The 25,760-nt window shown below is 44.9% G+C and overlaps 1 protein-coding gene and 1 long non-coding RNA gene across 2 annotated transcripts; both read left to right on the forward strand.

The window, feature by feature from the left end:
- Positions 1 to 7,886: 7,886 nt before the first annotated feature.
- LOC118938258 (uncharacterized) lies at positions 7,887 to 9,745 on the forward strand. Its single transcript, XR_005035513.2, has 2 exons — positions 7,887 to 8,878; positions 9,075 to 9,745. It is a non-coding gene; the product is annotated as an uncharacterized LOC118938258 (long non-coding RNA).
- Positions 9,746 to 10,628: 883 nt separating this feature from the next.
- Positions 10,629 to 21,780, forward strand: LOC110513252 (uncharacterized). Its single transcript, XM_021593186.3, has 2 exons — positions 10,629 to 11,231; positions 18,868 to 21,780. Exons 1-2 carry the CDS (start codon positions 10,901 to 10,903, stop codon positions 19,716 to 19,718), a joined length of 1,182 nt encoding a protein of 393 aa, XP_021448861.3. The 5' UTR covers positions 10,629 to 10,900; the 3' UTR covers positions 19,719 to 21,780.
- The last annotated feature ends 3,980 nt before the right edge of the window (positions 21,781 to 25,760 follow it).

The raw sequence follows: 25,760 nt of genomic DNA on the forward strand, positions 1-25,760 counted from the left end.
AATGCAGCCCTAGGACAAGTGACCTGGAACGCAGCCCTAGGGCAAGTGAACTGGAATAAAGCCCTAGGACAAGAGACCTGGAATAAAGCCCTAGGACAAGTATACTGGAATGCAGCCCTAGAACTAGTGAACTAGAATGCAGCCCTAGGACACGTGAACTGGAATGCAGCCCTAGAACAAGTGAACTGGAATGCAGCCCTAGAACAATTGAACTGGAATGCAGCCCTAGGACAAGTGAAATGGATTGCAGCCCAAGGACAAGTGACCTGGAATGCAGCCCTAGGACAAGTGAACTGGAACGAAGCCCTAGGGCAAGTGAACTGGAATAAAGCCCTAGGACAAGATAACTGGAATGCAGCCCTAGGACAAGTATACTGGAATGCAGCCCTAGAACTAGTGAACTGGAATGCAGCCCTAGAACAAGTGAACTGGAATGCAGCCCTAGAACAATTGAACTGGAATGCAGCCCTAGGACAAGTGAAATGGATTGCAGCCCAAGGACAAGTGACCTGGAATGCAGCCCTAGGACAAGTCAACTGGAACGAAGCCCTAGGGCAAGTGAACTGGAATAAAGCCCTAGGACAAGATAACTGGAATGCAGCCCTAGGACAAGTATACTGGAATGCAGCCCTAGAACTAGTGAACTGGAATGCAGCCCTAGAACACGTGAACAGGAATGCAGCCCTAGAACAAGTGAACTGGAATGCAGCCCTAGTACAAGTGAACTGGAATGCAGCCCTAGGACAAGTGAACTGGAATGCAGCTCATCGGACAAGTGACTTTGAATGCAGCCCTAGGACAAGTGTAGTGGAATGCAGCCATAGGACAAGTATACTGGAATTCAGCCCTAGGACAAGTGACCTGGAAAGCAGCCCTAGGACAAGTAAACTGGAATACAGCCCTAGGACAAGTGACCTGGATTGCAGCCCTAGGAATAGTGTAGTGGTATGCAGCCCTAGGACAAGTGAACTGGAATGCTGCCCTAGGACAAGTGTGCTGGAATGCAGACGTAGGACAAGTAACCTGGAATGCAGCCCTAGGACAAGTATACTGGAATGCAGACCTAGGACAAGTCTACTGGAATGCAGCCCTATGACAAGTCTACTGGAATGCAGCCCTAGGACAAGTCTACTGGAACGCAGCCCTGGAACATAGTAAACTGGAATGCAGCCCTAGGACAAGTGAACTGGAATGCAGCCCTTGGACAAGTGAACTGGAATGCAGCCCTAGGACAAGTGAACTGGAATGCAGCCCTTGGACAAGTGAACTGGAATGCAGCCCTAGGACAAGTGAATTGGAATGCAGCCGTAGGACAAGTGAATTGGAATGCAGCCCTAGGACAAGTGAAATGGATTGCAGCCCAAGGACAAGTGACCTGGAATGCAGCCCTAGGACAAGTGAACTGGAACGCAGCCCTAGGGCAAGTGAACTGGAATAAAGCCCTAGGACAAGAGAACTGGAATGCAGCCCTAGGACAAGTATACTGGAATGCAGCCCTAGAACTAGTGAACTGGAATGCAGCCCTAGAACACGTGAACAGGAATGCAGCCCTAGAACAAGTGAACTGGTATGCAGCCCTAGAACAAGTGAACTGGAATGCAGCCCTAGGACAAGTGAACTGGAATGCAGACGTAGGACAAGTAACCTGGAATGCAGCCCTAGGACAAGTATACTGGAATGCAGACCTAGGACAAGTCTACTGGAATGCAGCCCTATGACAAGTCTACTGGAATGCAGCCCTAGGACAAGTCTACTGGAACGCAGCCCTGGAACATAGTAAACTGGAATGCAGCCCTAGGACAAGTGAACTGGAATGCAGCCCTTGGACAAGTGAGCTGGAATGCAGCCCTAGGACACGTGAACTGGAATGCAGCCCTTGGACAAGTGAACTGGAATGCAGCCCTAGGACAAGTGAATTGGAATGCAGCCATAGGACAAGTGAATTGGAATGCAGCCCTAGGACAAGTATACTGGAACGCAGCCCTAGAACTAGTGAACTGGAATGCAGCCCTAGGACACGTGAACTGGAATGCAGCCCTAGAACAAGTGAACTGGAATGCAGCCCTAGAACAATTGAACTGGAATGCAGCCCTAGGACAAGTGAAATGGATTGCAGCCCAAGGACAAGTGACCTGGAATGCAGCCCTAGGACAAGTGAACTGGAACGCAGCCCTAGGGCAAGTGAACTGGAATAAAGCCCTAGGACAAGAGAACTGGAATGCAGCCCTAGGACAAGTATGCTGGAATGCAGCCCTAAAACTAGTGAACTGGAATGCAGCCCTAGAACACGTGAACAGGAATGCAGCCCTAGAACAAGTGAACTGGTATGCAGCCCTAGAACAAGTGAACTGGAATGCAGCCCTAGGACAAGTGAACTGGAATGCAGCCCTAGGACAAGTGACTTTGAATGCAGCCCTAGGACAAGTGTAGTGGAATGCAGCCATAGGTCAAGTGTACTGGAATGCAGCCCTAGGACAAGTGAACTGGAATGCTGCCCTAGGACAAGTGTACTGGAATGCAGACGTAGGACAAGTAACCTGGAATGCAGCCCTAGGACAAGTATACTGGAATGCAGACCTAGGACAAGTCTACTGGAATGCAGCCCTATGACAAGTCTACTGGAATGCAGCCCTAGGACAAGTCTACTGGAACGCAGCCCTGGAACATAGTAAACTGGAATGCAGCCCTAGGACAAGTGAACTGGAATGCAGCCCTTGGACAAGTGAACTGGAATGCAGCCCTAGGACAAGTGAACTGGAATGCAGCCCTTGGACAAGTGAACTGGAATGCAGCCCTAGGACAAGTGAATTGGAATGCAGCCGTAGGACAAGTGAATTGGAATGCAGCCCTAGGACAAGTATACTGGAATGCAGCCCTAGAACTAGTGAACTGGAATGCTGCCCTAGGACAAGTGTACTGGAATGCAGACGTAGGACAAGTAACATGGAATGCAGCCCTAGGACAAGTATACTGGAATGCAGACCTAGGACAAGTCTACTGGAATGCAGCCCTATGACAAGTCTACTGGAATGCAGCCCTAGGACAAGTCTACTGGAACGCAGCCCTGGAACATAGTAAACTGGAATGCAGCCCTAGGACAAGTGAACTGGAATGCAGCCCTTGGACAAGTGAACTGGAATGCAGCCCTAGGACAAGTGAACTGGAATGCAGCCCTTGGACAAGTGAACTGGAATGCAGCCCTAGGACAAGTGAATTGGAATGCAGCCCTAGGACAAGTATACTGCAATGCAGCCCTAGAACTAGTGAACTGGAATGCAGACCTAGGACAAGTCTACTGGAATGCAGCCCTATGACAAGTCTACTGGAATGCAGCCCTAGGACAAGTCTACTGGAACGCAGCCCTGGAACATAGTAAACTGGAATGCAGCCCTAGGACAAGTGAACTGGAATGCAGCCCTTGGACAAGTGAACTGGAATGCAGCCCTAGGACAAGTGAACTGGAATGCAGCCCTTGGACAAGTGAACTGGAATGCAGCCCTAGGACAAGTGAATTGGAATGCAGCCCTAGGACAAGTATACTGCAATGCAGCCCTAGAACTAGTGAACTGGAATGCAGCCCTAGGACACGTGAACTGGAATGCAGCCCTAGAACAATTGAACTGGAATGCAGCCCTAGGACAAGTGAAATGGATTGCAGCCCAAGGACAAGTGACCTGGAATGCAGCCCTAGGACAAGTGAACTGGAACGCAGCCCTAGGGCAAGTGAACTGGAATAAAGCCCTAGGACAAGAGAACTGGAATGCAGCCCTAGGACAAGTATACTGGAATGCAGCCCTAGAACTAGTGAACTGGAATGCAGCCCTAGAACACGTGAACAGGAATGCAGCCCTAGAACAAGTGAACTTGTATGCAGCCCTAGAACAAGTGAACTGGAATGCAGCCCTAGGACAAGTGAACTGGAATGCAGCCCTAGGACAAGTGACTTTGAATGCAGCCCTAGGACAAGTGTAGTGGAATGCAGTCATAGGTCAAGTGTACTGGAATGCAGCCCTAGGACAAGTATACTGGAATTCAGCCCTAGGACAAGTGACCTGGAAAGCAGCCCTAGAACAAGTAAACTGGAATACAGCCCTAGGACAAGTGACCTGGATTGCAGCCCTAGGAATAGTGTAGTGGTATGCAGCCCTAGGACAAGTGAACTGGAATGCTGCCCTAGGACAAGTGTACTGGAATGCAGCCGTAGGACAAGTAACCTGGAATGCAGCCCTAGGACAAGTATACTGGAATGCAGCCCTAGGACAAGTATACTGGAATTCAGCCCTAGGACAAGTGACCTGGAAAGCAGCCCTAGGACAAGTAAACTGGAATACAGCCCTAGGACAAGTGACCTGGATTGCAGCCCTAGGAATAGTGTAGTGGTATGCAGCCCTAGGACAAGTGAACTGGAATGCTGCCCTAGGACAAGTGTACTGGAATGCAGCCGTAGGACAAGTAACCTGGAATGCAGCCCTAGGACAAGTATACTGGAATGCAGACCTAGGACAAGTCTACTGGAATGCAGCCCTATGACAAGTCTACTGGAATGCAGCCCTAGGACAAGTCTACTGGAACGCAGCCCTGGAACATAGTAAACTGGAATGCAGCCCTAGGACAAGTGAACTGGAATGCAGCCCTTGGACAAGTGAACTGGAATGCAGCCCTAGGACAAGTGAACTGGAATGCAGCCCTTGGACAAGTGAACTGGAATGCAGCCCTAGGACAAGTGAATTGGAATGCAGCCGTAGGACAAGTGAATTGGAATGCAGCCCTAGGACAAGTATACTGGAATGCAGCCCTAGAACTAGTGAACTGGAATGCTGCCCTAGGACAAGTGTACTGGAATGCAGACGTAGGACAAGTAACATGGAATGCAGCCCTAGGACAAGTATACTGGAATGCAGACCTAGGACAAGTCTACTGGAATGCAGCCCTATGACAAGTCTACTGGAATGCAGCCCTAGGACAAGTCTACTGGAACGCAGCCCTGGAACATAGTAAACTGGAATGCAGCCCTAGGACAAGTGAACTGGAATGCAGCCCTTGGACAAGTGAACTGGAATGCAGCCCTAGGACAAGTGAACTGGAATGCAGCCCTTGGACAAGTGAACTGGAATGCAGCCCTAGGACAAGTGAATTGGAATGCAGCCCTAGGACAAGTATACTGCAATGCAGCCCTAGAACTAGTGAACTGGAATGCAGACCTAGGACAAGTCTACTGGAATGCAGCCCTATGACAAGTCTACTGGAATGCAGCCCTAGGACAAGTCTACTGGAACGCAGCCCTGGAACATAGTAAACTGGAATGCAGCCCTAGGACAAGTGAACTGGAATGCAGCCCTTGGACAAGTGAACTGGAATGCAGCCCTAGGACAAGTGAACTGGAATGCAGCCCTTGGACAAGTGAACTGGAATGCAGCCCTAGGACAAGTGAATTGGAATGCAGCCCTAGGACAAGTATACTGCAATGCAGCCCTAGAACTAGTGAACTGGAATGCAGCCCTAGGACACGTGAACTGGAATGCAGCCCTAGAACAATTGAACTGGAATGCAGCCCTAGGACAAGTGAAATGGATTGCAGCCCAAGGACAAGTGACCTGGAATGCAGCCCTAGGACAAGTGAACTGGAACGCAGCCCTAGGGCAAGTGAACTGGAATAAAGCCCTAGGACAAGAGAACTGGAATGCAGCCCTAGGACAAGTATACTGGAATGCAGCCCTAGAACTAGTGAACTGGAATGCAGCCCTAGAACACGTGAACAGGAATGCAGCCCTAGAACAAGTGAACTTGTATGCAGCCCTAGAACAAGTGAACTGGAATGCAGCCCTAGGACAAGTGAACTGGAATGCAGCCCTAGGACAAGTGACTTTGAATGCAGCCCTAGGACAAGTGTAGTGGAATGCAGTCATAGGTCAAGTGTACTGGAATGCAGCCCTAGGACAAGTATACTGGAATTCAGCCCTAGGACAAGTGACCTGGAAAGCAGCCCTAGAACAAGTAAACTGGAATACAGCCCTAGGACAAGTGACCTGGATTGCAGCCCTAGGAATAGTGTAGTGGTATGCAGCCCTAGGACAAGTGAACTGGAATGCTGCCCTAGGACAAGTGTACTGGAATGCAGCCGTAGGACAAGTAACCTGGAATGCAGCCCTAGGACAAGTATACTGGAATGCAGCCCTAGGACAAGTATACTGGAATTCAGCCCTAGGACAAGTGACCTGGAAAGCAGCCCTAGGACAAGTAAACTGGAATACAGCCCTAGGACAAGTGACCTGGATTGCAGCCCTAGGAATAGTGTAGTGGTATGCAGCCCTAGGACAAGTGAACTGGAATGCTGCCCTAGGACAAGTGTACTGGAATGCAGCCGTAGGACAAGTAACCTGGAATGCAGCCCTAGGACAAGTATACTGGAATGCAGACCTAGGACAAGTCTACTGGAATGCAGCCCTATGACAAGTCTACTGGAATGCAGCCCTAGGACAAGTCTACTGGAACGCAGCCCTGGAACATAGTAAACTGGAATGCAGCCCTAGGACAACTGAACTGGAATGCAGCCATTGGACACGTGAACTGGAATGCAGCCCTAGGGCAAGTGAACTGGAATGCAGCCCTTGGACAAGTGAACTGGAATGCAGCCCTAGGACAAGTGAATTGCAATGCAGCCCTAGGACAAGTGAATTGGAATGCAGCCCTAGGACAAGTGTCCTGGATTGCAGCCCTAGGACAAGTGGACTGAAATGTAGCACTAGGACAAGTGGACTGAAATATATTCCTAGAACAAGTGAACTGGAATGCAGCCCTTGGACAAGTGAACTGGAACAAAGTCTCGTTGTTGTCTGGTAAATATTGTCTATCTAATAAGGTGAAAGAAGCATCATACAAACTCATTCATAGAATCTTCCCTGTAAAGACCTTTATTATACACAGATTTAAAATAGCTATTAATAACAAATGTGTATTTTGTGATTGTGACCCAGAGACTCTTGACCATTTTTTGGGGGACTCCTCTCATGTCAGAAGATTTTATTTTAAAATAAACAACTATTAATGCTAATCTGATATTATGTTTTATTTTGATCCAAATGATATGGACCCTGATTTAACTTTCATTGTTCATTTATTTATCTTTCATGGAAGATTCTTTGTCCATAAAATGAAGTGGACAAACCCCTCTTCACACGATTTAAGATATAATTTAAATATTATTTTGAAGTGATCAGTAAATGTAAAAACAAAAAAGCAATAAGTATTTAACAAATTGAAAATGAATATTGATATGTAATACCCCTGTTTGTTAGGTTAATGTACTCTTGTTTGTATATTTCTATTTTTTTGTTGTTGTATTTGTTGTGTTCATAATAAAAACTAAGTTACTAAGTCTTTAACGACACTGTTGTTACACTGGTGAGTAAAAACTCATGCTTCCTAAACTAAAATCTACATTTTCCTCAACTGCGTCCAGTCAGCAGATGGACGAGATGCCGCTTAGGCCCCGTTGTGACTCCGTCAATAATTCAGCAGAGCAAGTTTGTATGAAGGTCTGGTTATTAAATGGGTACATAGTTCAATAGTAATATCCTGTAACACCCTCTGGTGATGAACTTTGCTGCCCTGTTTCCAGTTGTCCACATTTCTGGGAGAACCTATTCAAGTAAGTAAGTAAATAGATTTTGAAAATGAAAAAAAAAACGATTATATTATTAGCTAACTAGCTACAGTGCAGGCTAACTCAAATGAGCTGCTAAATGAGCTATCTAGACAACTTCAAATACTGTATAGATAGCTAGCTAAGTGAATTAAATATCAGCAGCTACCTAACTTCATATTAGCTAGCTATCTTGATGTATTTATCACTGTAAAAAACAAACTCCAAATGCATTTGTAGGTAGCTAGCTAACAGCCATGGAGGAGGGTGAAAGGATAGCAGCCCCAACTGTCAATGAGAGAGGAGGCTATTCTGGATAGGGCAGGTACTTTTGTGTAGTTCCTGGCTCTAGAAGTGAAGACGGAGATAATAGGACCAACATATTCAGTGTGGTGTAATTTGACTAGAATGAAGTCTGTTTCTTGTGAGGTTTTCTGTCCTCAGATAAAGAGCGCTATGAAAGCCAGTCTACATATGAAGAGGTCCCAATGAAGAGCAGTGGTTCTCAGTCCTGGGGACTCAGAGGCACATTGTTGTTTTTGCCTCAGCACTGCACAGCTGATTCAAATGATCAACTCATCATCAAGCTTCAAGTAGTATTTATGTATTCATTTGTGATGCTATCCTTGATATGATCCTGTTATTGTCACATGCTACACATGTACATATGTGTGTCCATGCATCTATCAATCCAATGTTGTCATGATTTGTTATCAGGGATATTATACTTTAGTAATCCACAATGACCTGGTGATGTAACAGTCTAATAATTACATTGTCTTCCATATTCCTACAGATACCTTGTAACTGGAGATTCCTTCAAAACTATTGCCTATAGTTACCGTGTAGGGCACTGCAAGGTTGGGTGACCAGGGTCATCTGGGACTGCCTCCTGGAGGAATTCAGGTGTGTGAAGGCTACCGTGAAGAATAGTAAGACACTTCATTACTTCTATAACTAACTAGCTAAATAGTTTGTCCTTGTGGGTCGGTTCATGTTTTTCAGCATGAAGTGCTCTGCAGCCACTTAATGTGGTGTGGACACCAGGTGAGGCCACACACTCAGATTCCTGTTGAACATTGTCGCTTTAACTACCTTATTTTCTCAATAACATTCTCTCTCCTTCACTTCATCCCTCTCTCCCCTTCTCCCTAAATCCTCTAGGTTATATCAGCTGTGTCGGTGAACCACTCCTCCATCTGAACTGGCTACATAGAGGACACAGCATGATCAGAGGTGAGAGGTCAATTGGTCAGGTCAACAGGAAGTATTATTAAAGAGATGCTTTACATTGAAATACAGATAGATGCAGTAGTCCCATAGTTAATGATCCCAGGTCAGTTTTGCATTTCACCTCCTGATTGATGACTAACAATGTTAGAATAAAAAATAAAAACACAAGGCTTAAACATGCTCTCTCTCTCGTCTGCAGATATGTTTTGTTGTGAGAGGATGCCAACCCCCAGTCCCATCATCGCCACCTCACCTCACCGCTTTTAAGATAACCTTTGGGCCGACTAGAGACACTATTATGTAATTGTGATGAACTGAGAGAATATTTAGCTGCCTTCCCTGCTCCTATGTGTTTACCTCTTTCCCTTTCTGTCTTTTACACCTCCTCCTCTTTCTTCCTCTGTTTTTATAATTCACAACAGATGTGCATTGAAGTACAGATTGAACTTGTATTGATAACACTTGGATAATGAGCTTTTCCATAAACGTTTCTCATTCTCTACTGGTTGAAATGAAGTGTAATGTGATGAAATACTCCACCTATCCTGTGTTTATCAGATCAATGCAGATGAAGGAAATTAGATATTGAGATGAACCGGTGTTAAGAGTATTTACATAGGAAGTGTAGTGTAGTGTTTTTTAACATTATATTTCTGTATATATTAATTAACTAGTTAAATCCTGTTTATAGTCTATTAGTCACAATGTGTAACCATTGATGTCCCAGGACCAAGATTGGTAAATACTGTTGAAGTGTATAATTGTAATACATACATGCAGACACAGCATCATTCAAAGACTGGAATTTAATACTCCTGGTATTGGATATGACTGAAAAATAATCTCAAATACATTCATACCTAAACTGCACCTTTATTTGCCAAGATAGAGTACATGATCAGTGAATATATTAAATGTACAGGCTACATTGTGGGGATCTCATGCATGGTAATAACTACATGTATATACGACTTGGTACATATCCTTGGTACAACATGATATTATATTCTACTCAATCAATAGGCTTCATTAATGTCATTCAGGCTGTTTGAAAATATTTTTATTTAAAAAAAAAGATTTCCACGACAATAGCTAGCTACGTGATGTCATCTATCTGCAAGGAACGCTTACAAAATTGTACATTAAATTTGCAGTAAATTCTTCAGCTAGATTCTATACATCCACTGTTTCACAAAACGACAGCCTGGTTTGCTGGTTGTTTCAGGAGTCACTAAAACAACCAGAATTACAATTTCATACTAATGTCACAACACCCATAAAGCTAGCCAGCTTAACGTAAAGCTAACTGCTAAATCGCGATTTTCGTAAATGAACTATGATTTTCCTGTCAACTGTACATGTTTTTTACTGACGTTATAATCCTTTACATTTCTGTCCAATTCTGTGTAGGGGTACACCTCTCTCCTAGTATTTCTGTCCGCCATCTTCGCTGATGAAAGTCAAACAGTCACTAGTCTCTGGTGCAGCAGCGTTCTACCGGTCCTACAGTCGCGAGTGCAGCAGCCTCCAAGTGCCGGACCGGTAGAACGTTTAGATGCGATGGAACGGTTGACCCCCAAAAATTATTCACAGAAAAAATATATTGACTGATATTGATTTATTTAGGGGGGGCTAATGAATATTTTAGTTCTAGTGACGTCCCTGATTCCTACCCTTTAACCTTTTGTCTGAAAATAACATATACATTTTACTCAACTGCGTTACCCACTCCAATCAGCAGATGGCTGTGTGGGAATTTATGGTTATGCGGCTAGTGTGACGTCTAATCTAGTGGACGGAAATCTTCTTTCAACAGCAGCAACAATAGTTAGTCAGACACCTCAGTAGCTTGCAAGACAAAATAGCCGAACCAATATATCGCTTTAGTGTATATTAGCCACTGTGTTTTAAACCCACTTCTGTCGTCTTGGTTAGTTTTCCGATTTAATTTCATATTTACGGTGTTGTTATTATTCAGCTAGCGGTCTGGTTAAGTTAGCATTAGCCTAGCTAACATCCCCGACCATGCTGTCACTAAGCTACTCTCCTTCTAATGAAGATGAGGATATCACAGTAAAACAAGAAGTAGAGGGTGAGGCCGTTACTGTGAAAGAAGAGGAAGACATGTTCAGAGTGAAAGAGGAGGAGGATGTTACAGTAAAAGGAGAGGATGAAGCAGTTTGTGGAGTGAAAGAGGAGGAGGCGATCACTGTTACATCCAAAAAGGAGGAGGAAGAAGAGGAGGAAACTGGATATCTGGGCCAGGTTTCCCAAACGCATCTTAAGGCATCCAATGGTTCTAACGATGAATTAAGCCATAAGATGGTTTTGAGAAACCGTTCCCTGATTAACACTAGTAAGTACTGTCTTAAAAACAGAGGCACAAACTCTGCAGTTGAACTGATGTTAGGTGTTAAAGCAGAAATCTACAATTGCTACATCCATATTGTGACTTTTCAATTATTTATTTATAGCCATTGATTCTTGAAGAATATAACACGTATAACACATGCCTTATGAGCTTAGTTCAACTGTTGTACCCCATCAGAACCCCAAATAAGCTTTTTTTACTATAATGTTTAGAAACAATGTAAATCAACACTGTATCGCCTCAACATGGTTAATACTATAATGTTGATATCATGGATGGTCAGTCCTGCATCCATAGGTCTGTCTGTCTGTAGTTACATTTCTCCAACCCCATAATCATTTTATTACCAGAACAGTGGTGGAATGACAGATGTGTTATTGTTCGAACTGCAGATTGCTGGGTTGTGTGGGTTTTTTAAATAGCAACAAAATGGCTGTCCAGAGGCTTGGTTTGGTAAACAGCTGAGGGATGGGAGAAGGAGAAGTGTAACCACTCTCACATTCATAGAGAGAGCTATTGTAGCAACTGTAACCTAACACCTAGCAACCTCGTCAAGAAGTTCAGACATCTTGGCGTAACAGTTATAAGGTGTTGGCTTGACAGTCGCTGGACCCAAGTTTGAGTTCAGCTCAGGGCTACCCCCAGAATTCACTACACTATGAATACAAGGACTGTCCATCCATGATGTCATAATGATAGTTTTACCAGGTTTCTCGGCTATATAGTATATTCTAGAATTCATCCATGATGTCATAATGATAGGCTAACCAGGTTTCTAGGCTATATAGTATGTTCTATCATTGCCCGTGTAGATTTCCTGTGGGGGTCAAATTATTAGAGCGTTTGATAAGTCATTGTATAATATTCAGCCAATGTTTTTTCATGCCCTTACATTAAAGGCAAGACATATCTAGTTTCAATTACATTCATAAATTGGTTTGAAACCTTTGTTTTAAACCCTTCTCAAAGTTGGTGCCTTGGCAGATAAAAAAAAAAAAAAAGTTTGTCATGAAACACTATTTTTTATTTATTTAAATGTAACCTTTATTTAACTAGTCAAGTCAGTTAAGAACAAATTCTTATTTACAATGACTGCCTACCCCGGACGACGCTGGGCCAATTGTGCGCCCCCCTATGGGACTCCCAACCACGGACGTTTGTGATACAGCCTGGATTTGGACCAGGGTGTCTGTAGTGACACCTCAAGCACTGAGATGCAGTATCTGCTGTGCCACTGGAGAGCCCCAGAATCATGTCCCAGTGCTGTCCCCAACTAAAATACATATTGGTCAACCAAGAGTAATTTTCTTTCTACCAATCGCCCCATGTGTTTTTATAAAATCTATATGTACTGAACTTGTCTGATGCTTTAAGCACGCTGTTTGATTAAATAAATTATACACACAAATGACCAGAGGGAGCCAGTCGTCACTATGATCCGACCAGAGGGAGCCGGTCGTCAACATGACCCGACCAGAGGGAGCCGGTCGTCAACGTGACCCGACCAGGGGGTACCCCCCCCCCCCCCTCTGCTGCTGGACTTCATAACTTCTGCTGTTCTGCTCCTGAAATTTTCAGTAATAGACTACACCAGCAGTCAGCAACCTTTTCCAGTTGGAGGGTCAATTTATCTGACCATTTCTACCAATCTGTGTGCCAGTTATGATTTTCATATGTACATTTTCCTGAAACAGTTTAATTTGCTGTATATGGATTTGCTATAGTGGCTAACGCCCTTGTCCTGAAGCTACCACCAGTTAGCCTCGAGCCAGGTGCATCTACCGGCTAGCAAACAAAATTACTGCAGCTACAATACCTCTTGCGTAGTAATGACTACCTAACGGCTTCCCTGGTTCATATATTGCTGTTCACTGGACCCTATGATCACTTGGCTAGATAGCTGATGCCTGCTGGACTGTTCATTAATCACAGTTCTCCATTTTGTTTAACTGTCGGCCCCAGCCTCGAACTCAGGCCCTGTGTGTAGTTAACTGACCCTCTCTGCCCATTCATCGCCATTGTACCTGTTGTTGTTGTCTTAGCTGATTAACTGTTGTCTTACCCGTTTTCTTAGCTAGCTCTCCCAATCAACACGTGATTGCTTTATGCCTCGCTTTATGTCTCTCTAATATCAATAATCCTTGTATGCTGTTGTGTTGTGTATCATTGTTTTGTTTTACTGCATAGCCCCTAGTCCCACTCAACATGCCTCAGAGAACTCATTTGTCCCACCTCCCACACATGCGGTGACCTCACCTAGCATAACTGGTGCCTCCAGTAGATGCAACCGCTTATCGTCACTCAATGCCTAGGTTTACCTCTACTGTACCCGCACCCTACCATACCCCTCTCTGTACATTATGCCTTGAATCTATCCTGCCACGCCCAGAAATCTGCTCCTTTTATTCTCTGTTCACAACGCACTAGACGACCAGTTCTGATAGCCTTTAGCCGTACCCTCATCCTACTCCTCTGTTCCTCGGGTGATGTAGAGGTTAACCCAGACCCTGCGTGTCCCCAGGCTCTCTCATTTGTTGAATTCTGTAACCATAAAAGCCTTGGTTTCATGCATGTTAACATCAGATGCCTCCTCCCTAAGTTTGTTTTACTCACTGCTTTAGCACACTCCGCCAACCTTGATGTCCTTGCTGTGTTTGAATCCTGGCTTTGGAAGGCCACCAAAAATTCTGAAATTTCCATCCCCATCTTCAACATTTTCCGTCAAGATAGAACTGCCAAAGAGGGGAGGAGTTGTAATCTACTGCAGAGGATGGCCTGCAAAGTTCTATCATACTTTCCAGGTCCATGCCCAAACAGTTCGAGCTTCTAATTTTTAAAATTAATTTCTCCAGAAATAAGTCTCTCCCTCTCTCTCTCTGTTGCAGTGTGTTACAGATCCCCCTCAGCTCCCAGCTTTGCCCTGGACACCATATGTGAATTTATTGCCCCCCATCTATCTTCAGAGTTTGTTCTGTTAGGTGACCGAAACTGGGATATGCTTAACCTCTCTAGGGGGTGTGGGACGCTAACATCCCACATAGCCAACATCCAGTGAAATTGCAGAGTGCCAAATTCAAAAACAGAAATACTCATTATAAAAATGCATGAAACATACAAGTGTTATACATCGGTTTAAAGATGAACTTCTTGTTAATCCAACCACGGTGTCAGATTTCAAAAAGGCTTAAGGCGAAAGCATACCATGCAATTATCTGAGATCAGCGCCCAGCAGACAAATCATTACAAACAGTTACCAGCCAAGTAGAGGAGTTACACAAGTCAGAAATAGCAATAAAATGAATCACTTACCTTTGATGATCTTCATATCGTTGCCCTCACAAGACTCCCATTTACTCAATAAATGTTAGTTTTGTTCGATAATATCCAAAAACCTCTGTTTGGTTCACGTGTTTTGTTCAATAATCCACAGGCTCAAAAGCAATCACAACAGCCAGACGAAAAGTATCAGTAAAGTTCGTAGAAACATGTCAAACGGTGTTTATTATCAATCCTCAGGTTGTTTTTAGCCTAAATAATAGATAATATTTCAACCGGACAATAACGTCGTCAATATAAAAAGTAAACAAGAAAGGCGCTCTCTCGGTGTCACACATGAAAAATCTCTGGGACACTAAATGTGCCACTCATTCAGAGTGGTCTTACTCTCATTTTTCAGAATACAAGCCTGAAATCATTTCTAAAGACTGACGTCTAGTGGATACCATAGGAAGTGCAATTTGAGTCTAAAGTCAATCAAATCTGTATAGGCATTCAATAGAAAACTACACAAATATAAAAATCCCACTTCCTGGATGAATTTTTATCAGGTTTTCGCCTGTCATATAAGTTCTGTTATACTCACAGACATTATTTTAACAGTTTTGTAAACTGTGTTTTCTATCCAAATCTACCAAGTTTGCTTTTCATACGGAGGTGAAAATAGTGCCCCCTACCCTAGTGAGGTTAACACCCTGGCCGTCCTACAATCCAAGATAGATGCCCTCAATCTCACACAAATTATCAAGGAACCCACCAGGTAAAGCCCTAAATCTGTAAACATGGGCACCCTCATAGATATTATCCTGACCAACTTGCCCTCCAAATACACCTCTGCTGTTTTCAATCAGGATCTCAGCGATCACTACCTCATTGCCTGCATCTGTTAGGGGTCCGCGGTCAAACGACTACCCCTCATCATTGTCAAACGCTCCTTAAAACACTTCTGCAAGCAGGCCTTTCTAATCGACCTGGCCCGGGTATCCTGGAAGGATATTGACCTCATCCTGTCAGTTGTTCTTTAATTGTAATTTCCTCACCACCTTAAATAAGCATGCCCTTTCAAAAATGTAGAACTAAGAACAGATATAGCCCTTGGTTCACTCCAGACCTGACTGCCCTCGACCAGCACAAAAACATTGAATACTCTCTGCGATATGCAACTTTTCAGAGAAGTCGGGAACCGATATACACAGTCAGTTAGGAAAACAAAGGCTAGCTTTTTCAAACAGAAATTTGCACCCTGTAGCTCTGAGGCTAGGAAACACTGTCACCACCGATAACTCCACGATAATCGAGAATTTCAACCAGCCTTTCTCTACGGCTGGCCATGCTTTCCTCCTGGCTACCCCAACCCTGGCCAACAGCTCCCCACGCCCTGCAGCTACTTCCCCAAGCCTCCCCAGCTTCTCCTTCACCCAAATCCAGATAGCTGATGTTCTGAAAGAGTTGCAAAACCTGGATCCGTACCAATCAGCTAGGCTAGACAATCTGGACCCTCTCTTTCTAAAATTATCCTCCGCCATTGTGGCAACCCCTATTACTAGTCTGTTCAACCTCACTTTCGTATCGTCCGAGATTCCTAAAGATTGGAACGCTTTTACGGTCATCCCCCTCTTTAAAGTGGGTGGCACTGTAGACCCAAACTATTACAGACCTATATCTATCCTGCCCTGCCATTCTAAAGTCTTCGAAAGTCAAGTTAACAAATAGATCACTGACCATTTTGAATCCCACCATACCTTCTCCGCTGTGCAATCCAGTTTCCGAGCTGGTCACGGGTGCACCTCAGCCACGCTCAAGGTACTAAACGATGTAACAGCTATTGATAAAAGACAGTACTGTGCAGCCATCTTCATCAACCTAGCCAAGGCTTTCGACTTTGTCAATCACCGTATTCTTATCGGCAGACTCAACAGCCTTCGTTTTTCAAATGACTGACTCGCCTGGTTCACCAACTACTTCTCAGGCAGAGTTCAGTGTGTCAAATCGGAGGGCCTTTTGTCCGGACCTCTGGCAGTCTCTATGGAGGTACCACAGGGTTCAATTCTCAGACCGACTCTTTTCTTTGTATATACCAACGATGTTGCTCTTGGTGATTCCTTGATCCACCTCTACGCAGATGACACCATTCTGTATACATCTGGCCCTTCTTTGGACACTGTGTTAACAAACGTCCAAACGCGCTTCAGTGCCATTCAACACTCCATCCATGGCCTCCAACTGCTCTTAAACGATAGCAAAAATAAATGTATGCTCTTCAACCGATCGCTGCCCCCCCAGCACCAGTACTCTGGATGGTTCTATCTTAGAATATGTGGACAACTATAAATACCTAGGTGTTTGGCTAGACTGTAAACTCTCCTTCCAGACTAATATTAAGCATTTCCAATCCAAAATTAAGTCTTCCTATTTCGCATCAAAGCTACCTTCACTCACGCTGCCAAATATACCCTCGTAAAACTTATCCTACCGATCCTTGACTGTGGCGATGTCATTTTCAAAATAGCCTCCAACACTCTACTCAGCAAACTGGATTAAATCTAGCACAGTGCCATCCATTTTGTTACCAAAGCCCCATATACCACCCACCACTAGGACCTGTATGCTTTCGTCGGCTGGCCCTCGCCACGTGTTCGTCGCCAAACCAACTGGCTCCAGGTCATCTATAAGTCTTTGCTAGGCCGCCTTCACTCAGCTCACTGGTCACCATAGCAACACCCACCCATAGCACGTGCTCCAGGAGGTATATCTCACTGGTCATCTCCAAAGCCAACACCTACTTTGGCCGCATTTCCTTCCAGTTCTCTGCTGCCAATGACTGGAACGAATTGCAAAAATCGCTGAAGTTGGAGACATATCTCCCTCACTAACTTTAAGCATCAGCTATCTGAGCAGCTTACCTCACCGATTGCTGATAGCCCATCCAACTGCCTACCTCATCCCCATGTTTTTATTGATTTTTTTTGCTCTTTTGCACACCAGTATTTCTACCTGCACATCTATCACTCGTGTTAATTTGTTAAATTGTTTAATACTTCGCTACTATGACCTATTTATTGCCTTACCTTCGTACTCCATTTGCACACTGTATATAGATTTTTCTATTGTGTTGTTGACTGTACTTTTGTTTCTCACTTGTAACTCTGTGTTGTTTTTGTCGCACCGCTTTGCTTTATCGTGGCCAGGTTGCAGTTGAGAACTTGTTCTCATCTAGCCTACCTGGTTAAATAAAGGTGAAATATATCTATATTTTTAAATAGTAGCTTTATTGACAACACTCAAATCGATACTGTCATTAACGCAGTTCTTCAATAATTACACAATTCTGTAGCTGTAGCTGTTTAGTTACAGTCACATGTTCAACTATCATCAGAAGATCCAGGAAATAATTTTCTGAATGCCAGTCAAATGACAAACATCACGACATAACAACAATCAAAGTGCTTCTTCATTCATTACTATGGTCAAGACAGTTATGCCATGTTCCATGTTGGATCCAACATCCCTAACAAATTGATGTTTATAATGTTATTGTCTGCTTGATTTACTGTAGGGTCTCGTTGGTCTGTTTGCACACAGAGATACTTAGCTCATAATGTGTAGAGAACTGTTCCTTGATGGATAGGCTATTGTACAACACAGAGCTGTTTTCCTATATTTGTTGTTAGGTGGGTCCTACAGTAGGTCTATGTTATTGTTAGGTGAAATTATGGGTCCTACAGTAGATCTATGCAAACTGCCAATTTGTCAAACAGTGTACAAACTCTCATTGTCAGGCTGATGAAAAGGCCAAAGAGCATTTTACTGGTTGAAGTGTTTTTTAAGTACAAAGCGGTTGATTTGCAATGATGTACACAAACATTATATTAAGCAGGACATTCAAAAGAGCCTGACAATTATAATCCAAAGCGTGAAATGCATTCATTAGCAACCTGGAGATGGAGGTTACTCCCCTGAGTTTCCCCCATTCAGAATACATTGTGAAAGACGAAAACCTTTGCTCACCATTTTTGCTCCAGGCAGATATACTACATACAATTTTAGCAAACACAGAAAGGGGCCTATATTGGAGACCAAAAGTCGTCTGGCACACTGCTTAGAGTTTCAACAACATGAATAACTAATTTCTAGTCTACAAACATAGATGTTGATACTAATTTGAAAACAAGACAAAATATGACTATTGTTGCTCATTTTAAGACAAATGTCAAATAATCATTACATTCATTACAGACGTCAATTGTTGCCAACAGCGTAGCCATAATGTTGTACATCACCTTATACAGTGGATTTCTGCTGTTGTGGGCCTTTAACCATCTGTATGACTTTGTCATTCACACAGGAGAGAGAACTGTCTACCATGGGTCCTCTTGGGAGCCTCAACAACCTCATGATGCTGACAAGGCAGAGAAGAGTCTCTCTAGATCAGAACTCCTCAAGAAACACCAGCAGACACCCACGGGAAAGAAATCTCATTGCTGCTCTGACTGTGGGAAAAGATTCACCTCATCAGCAGGCATTAAAATTCATCAGAGAATCCACACTTTAGAGAAACCATATTGCTGTGATCAATGTGGGAAGAGGTTTACTCAGCTATGCAACCTAATATCACACCAGAGAATACACACAGGAGAGAAACCTTATAGCTGTGATCAATGTGGGAAGAGTTTTACTCAGCTATGCACACTAATATCACACCAGAGAATACACACAGGAGAGAAACCATACAGCTGTGAGGAATGTGGGAAGAGTTTTGCAAGGTCGAGCAATCTGATTCTTCACCAGAGAACACACACAGGAGAGAAACCTTATATCTGTGATCAATGTGGGAAGAGTTTTACTCAGCTAAGCAGCCTGATATCACACCAGAGAAAACACACAGGAGAGAAACCATATAGCTGTGATGAATGTGGGAAGAGTTTTGCAAGGTCGAGCAATCTGACTCTTCACCAGAGAACACACACAGGAGAGAACCCCTATAGTTGTACTCAATGTGGGAAGTTTTTTTTTACATCTAGCCATCTGAAGATACACCAGAGAAGACACACAGGAGAGAAACCTTATAGCTGTACTCAATGTGGGAAGTGTTTTGTTCAATCTAGCCATCTGAAGAAACACCAGAGAACACACACAGGAGAGAAACTTATAGCTGTACTCAATGTGGGAAGAGTTTTGTTCAATCTGGGGAACTGAAGATACACCAGAGAACACACACAGGAGAGAAACCCTATTGCTGTTCTCAATGTGGGAAGAGTTTTGTTCAATCTAGCCATCTGAAGAAACACCAGAGAACACACACAGGAGAAAAACCCTATAGCTGTGATCAATGTGGGAAGCATTTTACTCAGTCAAGCCACTTGATAGCACACCAGAGAACACACACAGGAGAGAAACCTCATAGCTGTACTCAATGTGGGAAAAGTTTTACTCAGTCAAGCCACCTGATATCACACCAGAGAACACATACAGGAGATAAATCTTATAGCTGTGATATATAGATATCTGATTAAACATCAGAAAATACATGCATGAAGGAGTTTTTTTCATGATATCAAACATTGTAGGAGTATTTGGGTGCTGATTGTCTCAAGGTTGGGCAGTCAAAACGTTTTGTGTTTTGCTTTTAGCCAGTGCATCACAATTTATTTTGACTAAGTTTTTCCCGTATTGGAGATGAGTTTTGTTTGGGCTCTTTCCAAGGGGACGAGAGTTCTAGAGGCAAGTGGAGTTTTAGGAAGACATGAGTTCTAGAAGCTAGTGAGTTTTAAGGATTAAATAGAAAGAAAAAGAAAAGATACGATTGTATATTATTATTTAGAAATAAATGTTTTTTTATTGTTTTTAATTGTTGACAGCCAGTAGATACCATGTTTATATTGTAGATGGTGAAGTATTGTAGTAGATTATGTGAAATGGAAGTTATTTTCTGTTGGTGGTGCGCAAACTTTTCCAACAACAAGATAGGATATATTTGTTGTTTTTAGGGGGAAAGTGTTACAGGCTTTCGTTTTTCCATTTATGTTTTGAGGTTGGACTTTGGCACGTAGGAAAGGGGGATACCTAGTCTGTACAACTGAATGCATTCAACGGAAATGTGTCTTCAGTGCACTGATTGGTGTCACTTCGTTAGCACGTAGGACGCACTGATTGGTGTCACCTCGTTAGTCAGTATGTGTTACATTTGTGCTGGCTTGTCCATCTCGTTAGTGGGAAGGTGTTTCACCTGACCTGGTCCTATTTAAGAGTGTCTGGCCCAGTGCTCCAGTGGTCTTGATAGATGTGGAGAGTCAACACCTTTAGTTGCTCCACCTTTTTGGTTTAAAGGTGTTTTCATTTCAGGTTGAAGCTTCTTTCTGAAGAGAGCTTATTTTTTTAAATGAATCAATACAAGCTAACAAGATCAGTTCCGGGGATTGGTATGGCAAATACCTTACGATTTGCCTTGACTGAAAAGGAGATGGAGCCGTGGAGTAGAGAGACATTTGGAAGGACTATTTTGATGGGATGCCTCAGGATAGAGGAGAAGGAAGTGCTCTGCCTTCAAGGGAACCCGAATGAGAAGGCTTTCGATGTGACGTTTCACAAAGAAGAAAAACACGACGAAGTAATGAAGATGGCAAAGGAAGCGGAGAAAACGGGACCCCTGTGCCATTATGCGGTGACCAGCCTGGCGAAGAACAACTTCAGGGTGGTCACCGTAACCATGTACAATCCGCATGTGAAAGATGAAGAGGTGAGGGTCTTTCTGGGGAGGTACATGGACAATGTCTCCTCAGCGAGGTACCTCAGGGACTCCCTGGGTTTCTGGAACGGGAGAAGAGGTTTCCAGGCATTACTCAGGGAGTCCCCGAAGAGTGTGGATGGCTACCTCCATCCTCCGGCGATGTTCTCCCTGGGGGCTGACAGGGGAACACTCTACTATGCGCGTCAGCCCCCGTTCTGCAGGCGTTGTATGGCCTACGGCCATATCCTGGCCTCGTGCAGTGCCAAGAGGTGTCGATTTTGTGGGTCGGAAGAGCACGAGGCCAAGGAATGTGACGAGCCCAAGGCTTGCCACGGGTGTGGCGTGATTGCCCGGCTCGTCACAGGTCATACGCGTCTGCAGCTGGGGGGGGGGGGGGCGGGGGATGGGGGGAGGAAAGAGAGGACGCATGCGGATTGTACGGATGGCACAGGGGAAAGGACGGAGAAGGACGAGGAAGGGAAGAAGGAAGAGGCGAAAAGAAAGAGGAGAGAAGATGGAAAGAAGGAAAAAGGAGAGATTAAAAAGAAGGTGGAAGAACGTGGAGGAGCAGAGAAGAGGGAGAAGGGGACAGTGGTACGAGAAGGAGCGGTTTTTTGTTATTTAGAGGGTGTGGGGTTTGATTTCTGTTTTTTACAGGAGGCTCACCTGAGGGATGGTGGGGATGTGTGTAGATTTAAGAGGGAGTGGGATAAGGGGGAATCTTTTTGGGGCATAGGAGGGGTGCACTCAACAGGAGTAGGGATTTTGTGTGGGCATAGAGAGGTTAAAATAGAGAACACTTTTGTAATAATGCAGGGTAGAGTTTTGGGGATAGATGTTAAGTTTAGAGAAGCTAGATATAGGTTAATTGGGGTGTATGGGCCACAGGTGGCGGCAGACAGGAGGGAGATGGTGGACTGTCTGGCGCCCCTGTGTGTTACAAACAGGCACTTGGTGATAGGAGGAGACTTTAATATAGATTTAGGGTTAGGCGGTGATAGCAGTGCAGGTGCCATCTCTGGGCTAATGGCTTGCCATGGTCTGGTTGATGGTGGCCTGCACACTACTCCGGCAATGGTCGGTCCTACATGGCGCAACTCCAGGGGGGTTGCGCGGAGGCTCGACTACATTTTTGTATCCAGGTCTTTGGGTCAATTGTCTGGGCGGCTGTTGCCTGTTTTCTTCACGGATCACGACGGGGTGTTCCTGCAGGTGGGGTCGCCAGTCTGCCTCTTCGGTAGGGGGTACTGGAAGTTAGATCGGGATATACTGGAGGAGCAGGCTTTCGTTGATGCATTTTTTTGTTTCTTTCGGAGGCTTGACGGCCTCCGGTCCATGTGCGAGGGGGTGTTAGAGTGGTGGGATTTAGTCAAGGGGAGGATAAGGGCTTTTATAATAGGATATTGTAGAAGGAAAAAAAGGGAGGAAAGGAGGGAGGTGGATCGTATCCAAAGGTTAATTGAACTTGAGTACGAGGCAGGCAACCTCGGCGGGTCGATTGACTGGGAGAGATTCGCAGCCCTAAAGGCGCAGCTCAGGGAGCTGCAGGAGCAGAAGGCTCGAGCTTTCCTGGAGCGTGCGCATAGTGGCTTTCTAGAACATAATGAGACTTGTTCCGCTATGTTCTTTAAGTCGGTTAGGGCCAGACAGAGTAGGAAGGTAATGAAGGGAGTTAGGGAAGAAAATGGTAGTATAGTAAGTAAACCAGAGGAAATGGTCAGGGTGACAACTGATCATTTCCAAGGTTTATTTAAGGAAAGGGAAATAGATGTAGAGCAGGGAAACGTGTTTTTAGAACACTTGTCCCGGCGGTTGCCAGAGGACATTAGAGACGTGATGGAGGCCCAGATCTCACTAGAAGAGGTTGAGAGCGCTCTTAGGAGGATGGGAAAAGGGAAGTTGCCTGGGATGGATGGGCTGCCGGCTGAGTTTTACCTCAAGTTTTGGGGTATACTTGGACCAGTGGTTCTCGAAGTCTTGAAGGCCATCCTTGAGACGGGGGTCCCGGGGGGATCAGTGGCTGTTGGTGTGCTGTCACTTCTTTATAAGAAGGGGGAAGCAACTGACCTTGGCAACTGGCGGCCATTGACCATGCTGTGCGTAGATTACAAGATTCTTGCAAAGGTTTTAGCAGACCGGTTGCGCACAGCCCTTCCCTACGTCGTCCACGAGGATCAGACGTGTGGGGTAGAGGGCCGCTCTATAAGATGTAACCTACAGTTGATCAGGGATTCCATCGCTTGGGTTGAAGATAGAGGGCTGCCTTTAATGGTAGCAGCGCTAGATCAGGCGAAAGCTTTTGATCGCGTGAATAGATCTTTTCTATTCAGGGTGTTAGGTAGATTAGGATTTGGGGAGAAGTTTATAGGATGGATCCGTACTTTATATGTCGGAGCGGGGTGTCGAGTTAGTGTAAATAGTCACTTAGGTGACGTTTTTGACCTCTCGTCTGGGGTCAGGCAGGGATGCCCACTCTCGGCTCTCCTCTTCGTTCTGTACATGGAGCCTCTGGGGGCTGCCATTAGGGCAGACACAGGGGTGGAAGGCTTGTTGATCCCTGGAAGCGGTGGGCTGCGTGTTAAGATGACGCAGTACGCCGACGACACTTCCTTGCTGTTGTGCAAGGACTCGTGCCTGACAAGGTCCTTTGCCATCTTTGGGGATTTCACCCGAGCGTCGGGAGCAGTTCTGAACCATGCAAAGTCTTCCGTCAAGTTTTTCGGAAGATGGCGCGGTAGAACGGATGTGCCTGGGGGGTTATCTCTCTGTGAAGGGGCCCTGAGGATTCTCGGGGTTCATTTTGAGACCTCCGGCTCAGCGACGCTAAACTGGAACATGCGTATCGCAGTGGTACAGAGGAAGCTAGCAATGTGGAAGGCTAGGTATTTGTCTTTTATGGGCAAAGTCCTGGTCCTAAAGGTGGATGTGTTGCCCTCTCTTTTGTACGTGGCATACATCTACCCATTGCCGGCTTGTCTGAGGAGGCCTCTAGTGAGGCTTGTGTTTCAGTTTATGTGGAGTGGCAGGTGCGAGTGGGTCGCCAGGGCACGCATGATCTGTCCCATCGGGGAGGGAGGTAGGGGGGTACCACATTTCCCCCTCAAGCTGGGCGCCATTTTTGTTTCTTTCTTGTTGACGGAGCTTGCTCGTCCGGTTATACACACGTCCGGTTACCTCCTGCGGGTGTTCTTCTCGTATAAGGCGAGAAGCGTAATGGTGTGGTCTAACGCGGGTCCTCGGGCGGAACAGCTGCCGTGGCATTTTGGCCATGCGGCCAAGTGGCTGCGTGCGCACCCCGAGGTTGAAGTTGCCCGAGTAGGTTTAGACCACAGGCACCTGTACGAGGAGGTCAGGCAGGCAGGGAGTCCTGCGCCTGTAGCGGGCATCTCATCAGTGGTCTGGGAGGGAGTGCAGGCGCGGGGCCTGGACAACAGGCTCAAGGACCTGAATTGGTTGGGCCTCCATAAGTGCTTGCCGGTACGTGCCATCTTGTACCGGTATAGTTTGGTGCAATCCCCCACCTGTCCAAGATCCTCTTGTGGCAGGGAGGAGACTGTGCGCCATGCCTTCTGGGACTGTGCCTTTGCCGGACTAGTCTGGGCTAGGACACGGGTAATGCTAGGTGTGGTTAGGAGTGATTTTGTTTTGACATGGGCTAGGCTAGAGAGAGGCGTAGGGAGAGCAAAGGGAACGGATAGGGACAGGTTTCTGCTCTGGCTTCTCATGAGTCTCTTTAAAAAGGGACTGTGGGAAGCCAGGCAGAATTTAGTCAAGACACGGAGAGATTGGGGGGTGGATGGGATAGTGAGAAGGGTGGAAGGTGATTTGAGGGGGAAGATGAAGAGGGAGGAGAGGAAGTGGGGGAAGCATGCGGCACGGGAGAGGTGGAAAGGGGGTTTAGGGCTGGGAGTGTTAGAGTGAGTTTGGTAAGGGGATAGATTAGGGAAGGGGAGATAGGGAAAGGGTTAGGTATTGGGAGGGACGATGCTCCCCTGAGGTTTGTTTTTGTTCGATGTTTTTGTAAATAGAATTAATTAAGAATGAATGAGAATTATGATTTTGTAATAGTATGAATGGTATTGATTGTAATAAATTATTTTAACCACCTTTTTGGTTTGCTTCCTGTCTTTAATTTTGGTGGGATTTTTCTTTTGTTTGCCTCTTGGTCAGAATTAGTTGTTGTTACTAGTCAACTTTCAGTGGACACCCCCATCATTCAGAATCCCTCCTAAAACCCCACCTGTTTAGTTTTTGTTGTCAGTGACTTTGTTAGTTCCCTTTTCTATTTAAGTGACATTTCTGGTTTTCTTGCTGGGAAATGTAACAACAAACAATGTAGGAAAACAAGCTTATATTTTTTTGGTTGTAGCATCCAGTTCTTGTTAATCAGGCATTTCCTTGAAATGTTCATTAGTCTTTCAGTTGTTATTCTGTTTGCTGTGTATGTTTTTATTTGTTTGTTTTTTTCTGTGAAATGTGCTGTTTAATTAAAGCTTGGTTTGGACATATTG

This window comes from Oncorhynchus mykiss, chromosome 13, assembly GCF_057628025.1.
Source record: "Oncorhynchus mykiss isolate SJ-2025 chromosome 13, ASM5762802v1, whole genome shotgun sequence".
NCBI classification, from domain to species: Eukaryota; Metazoa; Chordata; class Actinopteri; order Salmoniformes; family Salmonidae; genus Oncorhynchus; species Oncorhynchus mykiss.

Coding starts and splice junctions, on each gene's coding strand:
- LOC110513252 (XM_021593186.3), top strand. CDS start 10,901: ATGCTGTCACTAAGCTACTCTCCTTCTAATGAAGATGAGGATATCACA. Junction 11,232..18,867: donor CCGTTCCCTGATTAACACTA/GTAAGTACTGTC, acceptor TCATTCACACAG/GAGAGAGAACTGTCTACCAT.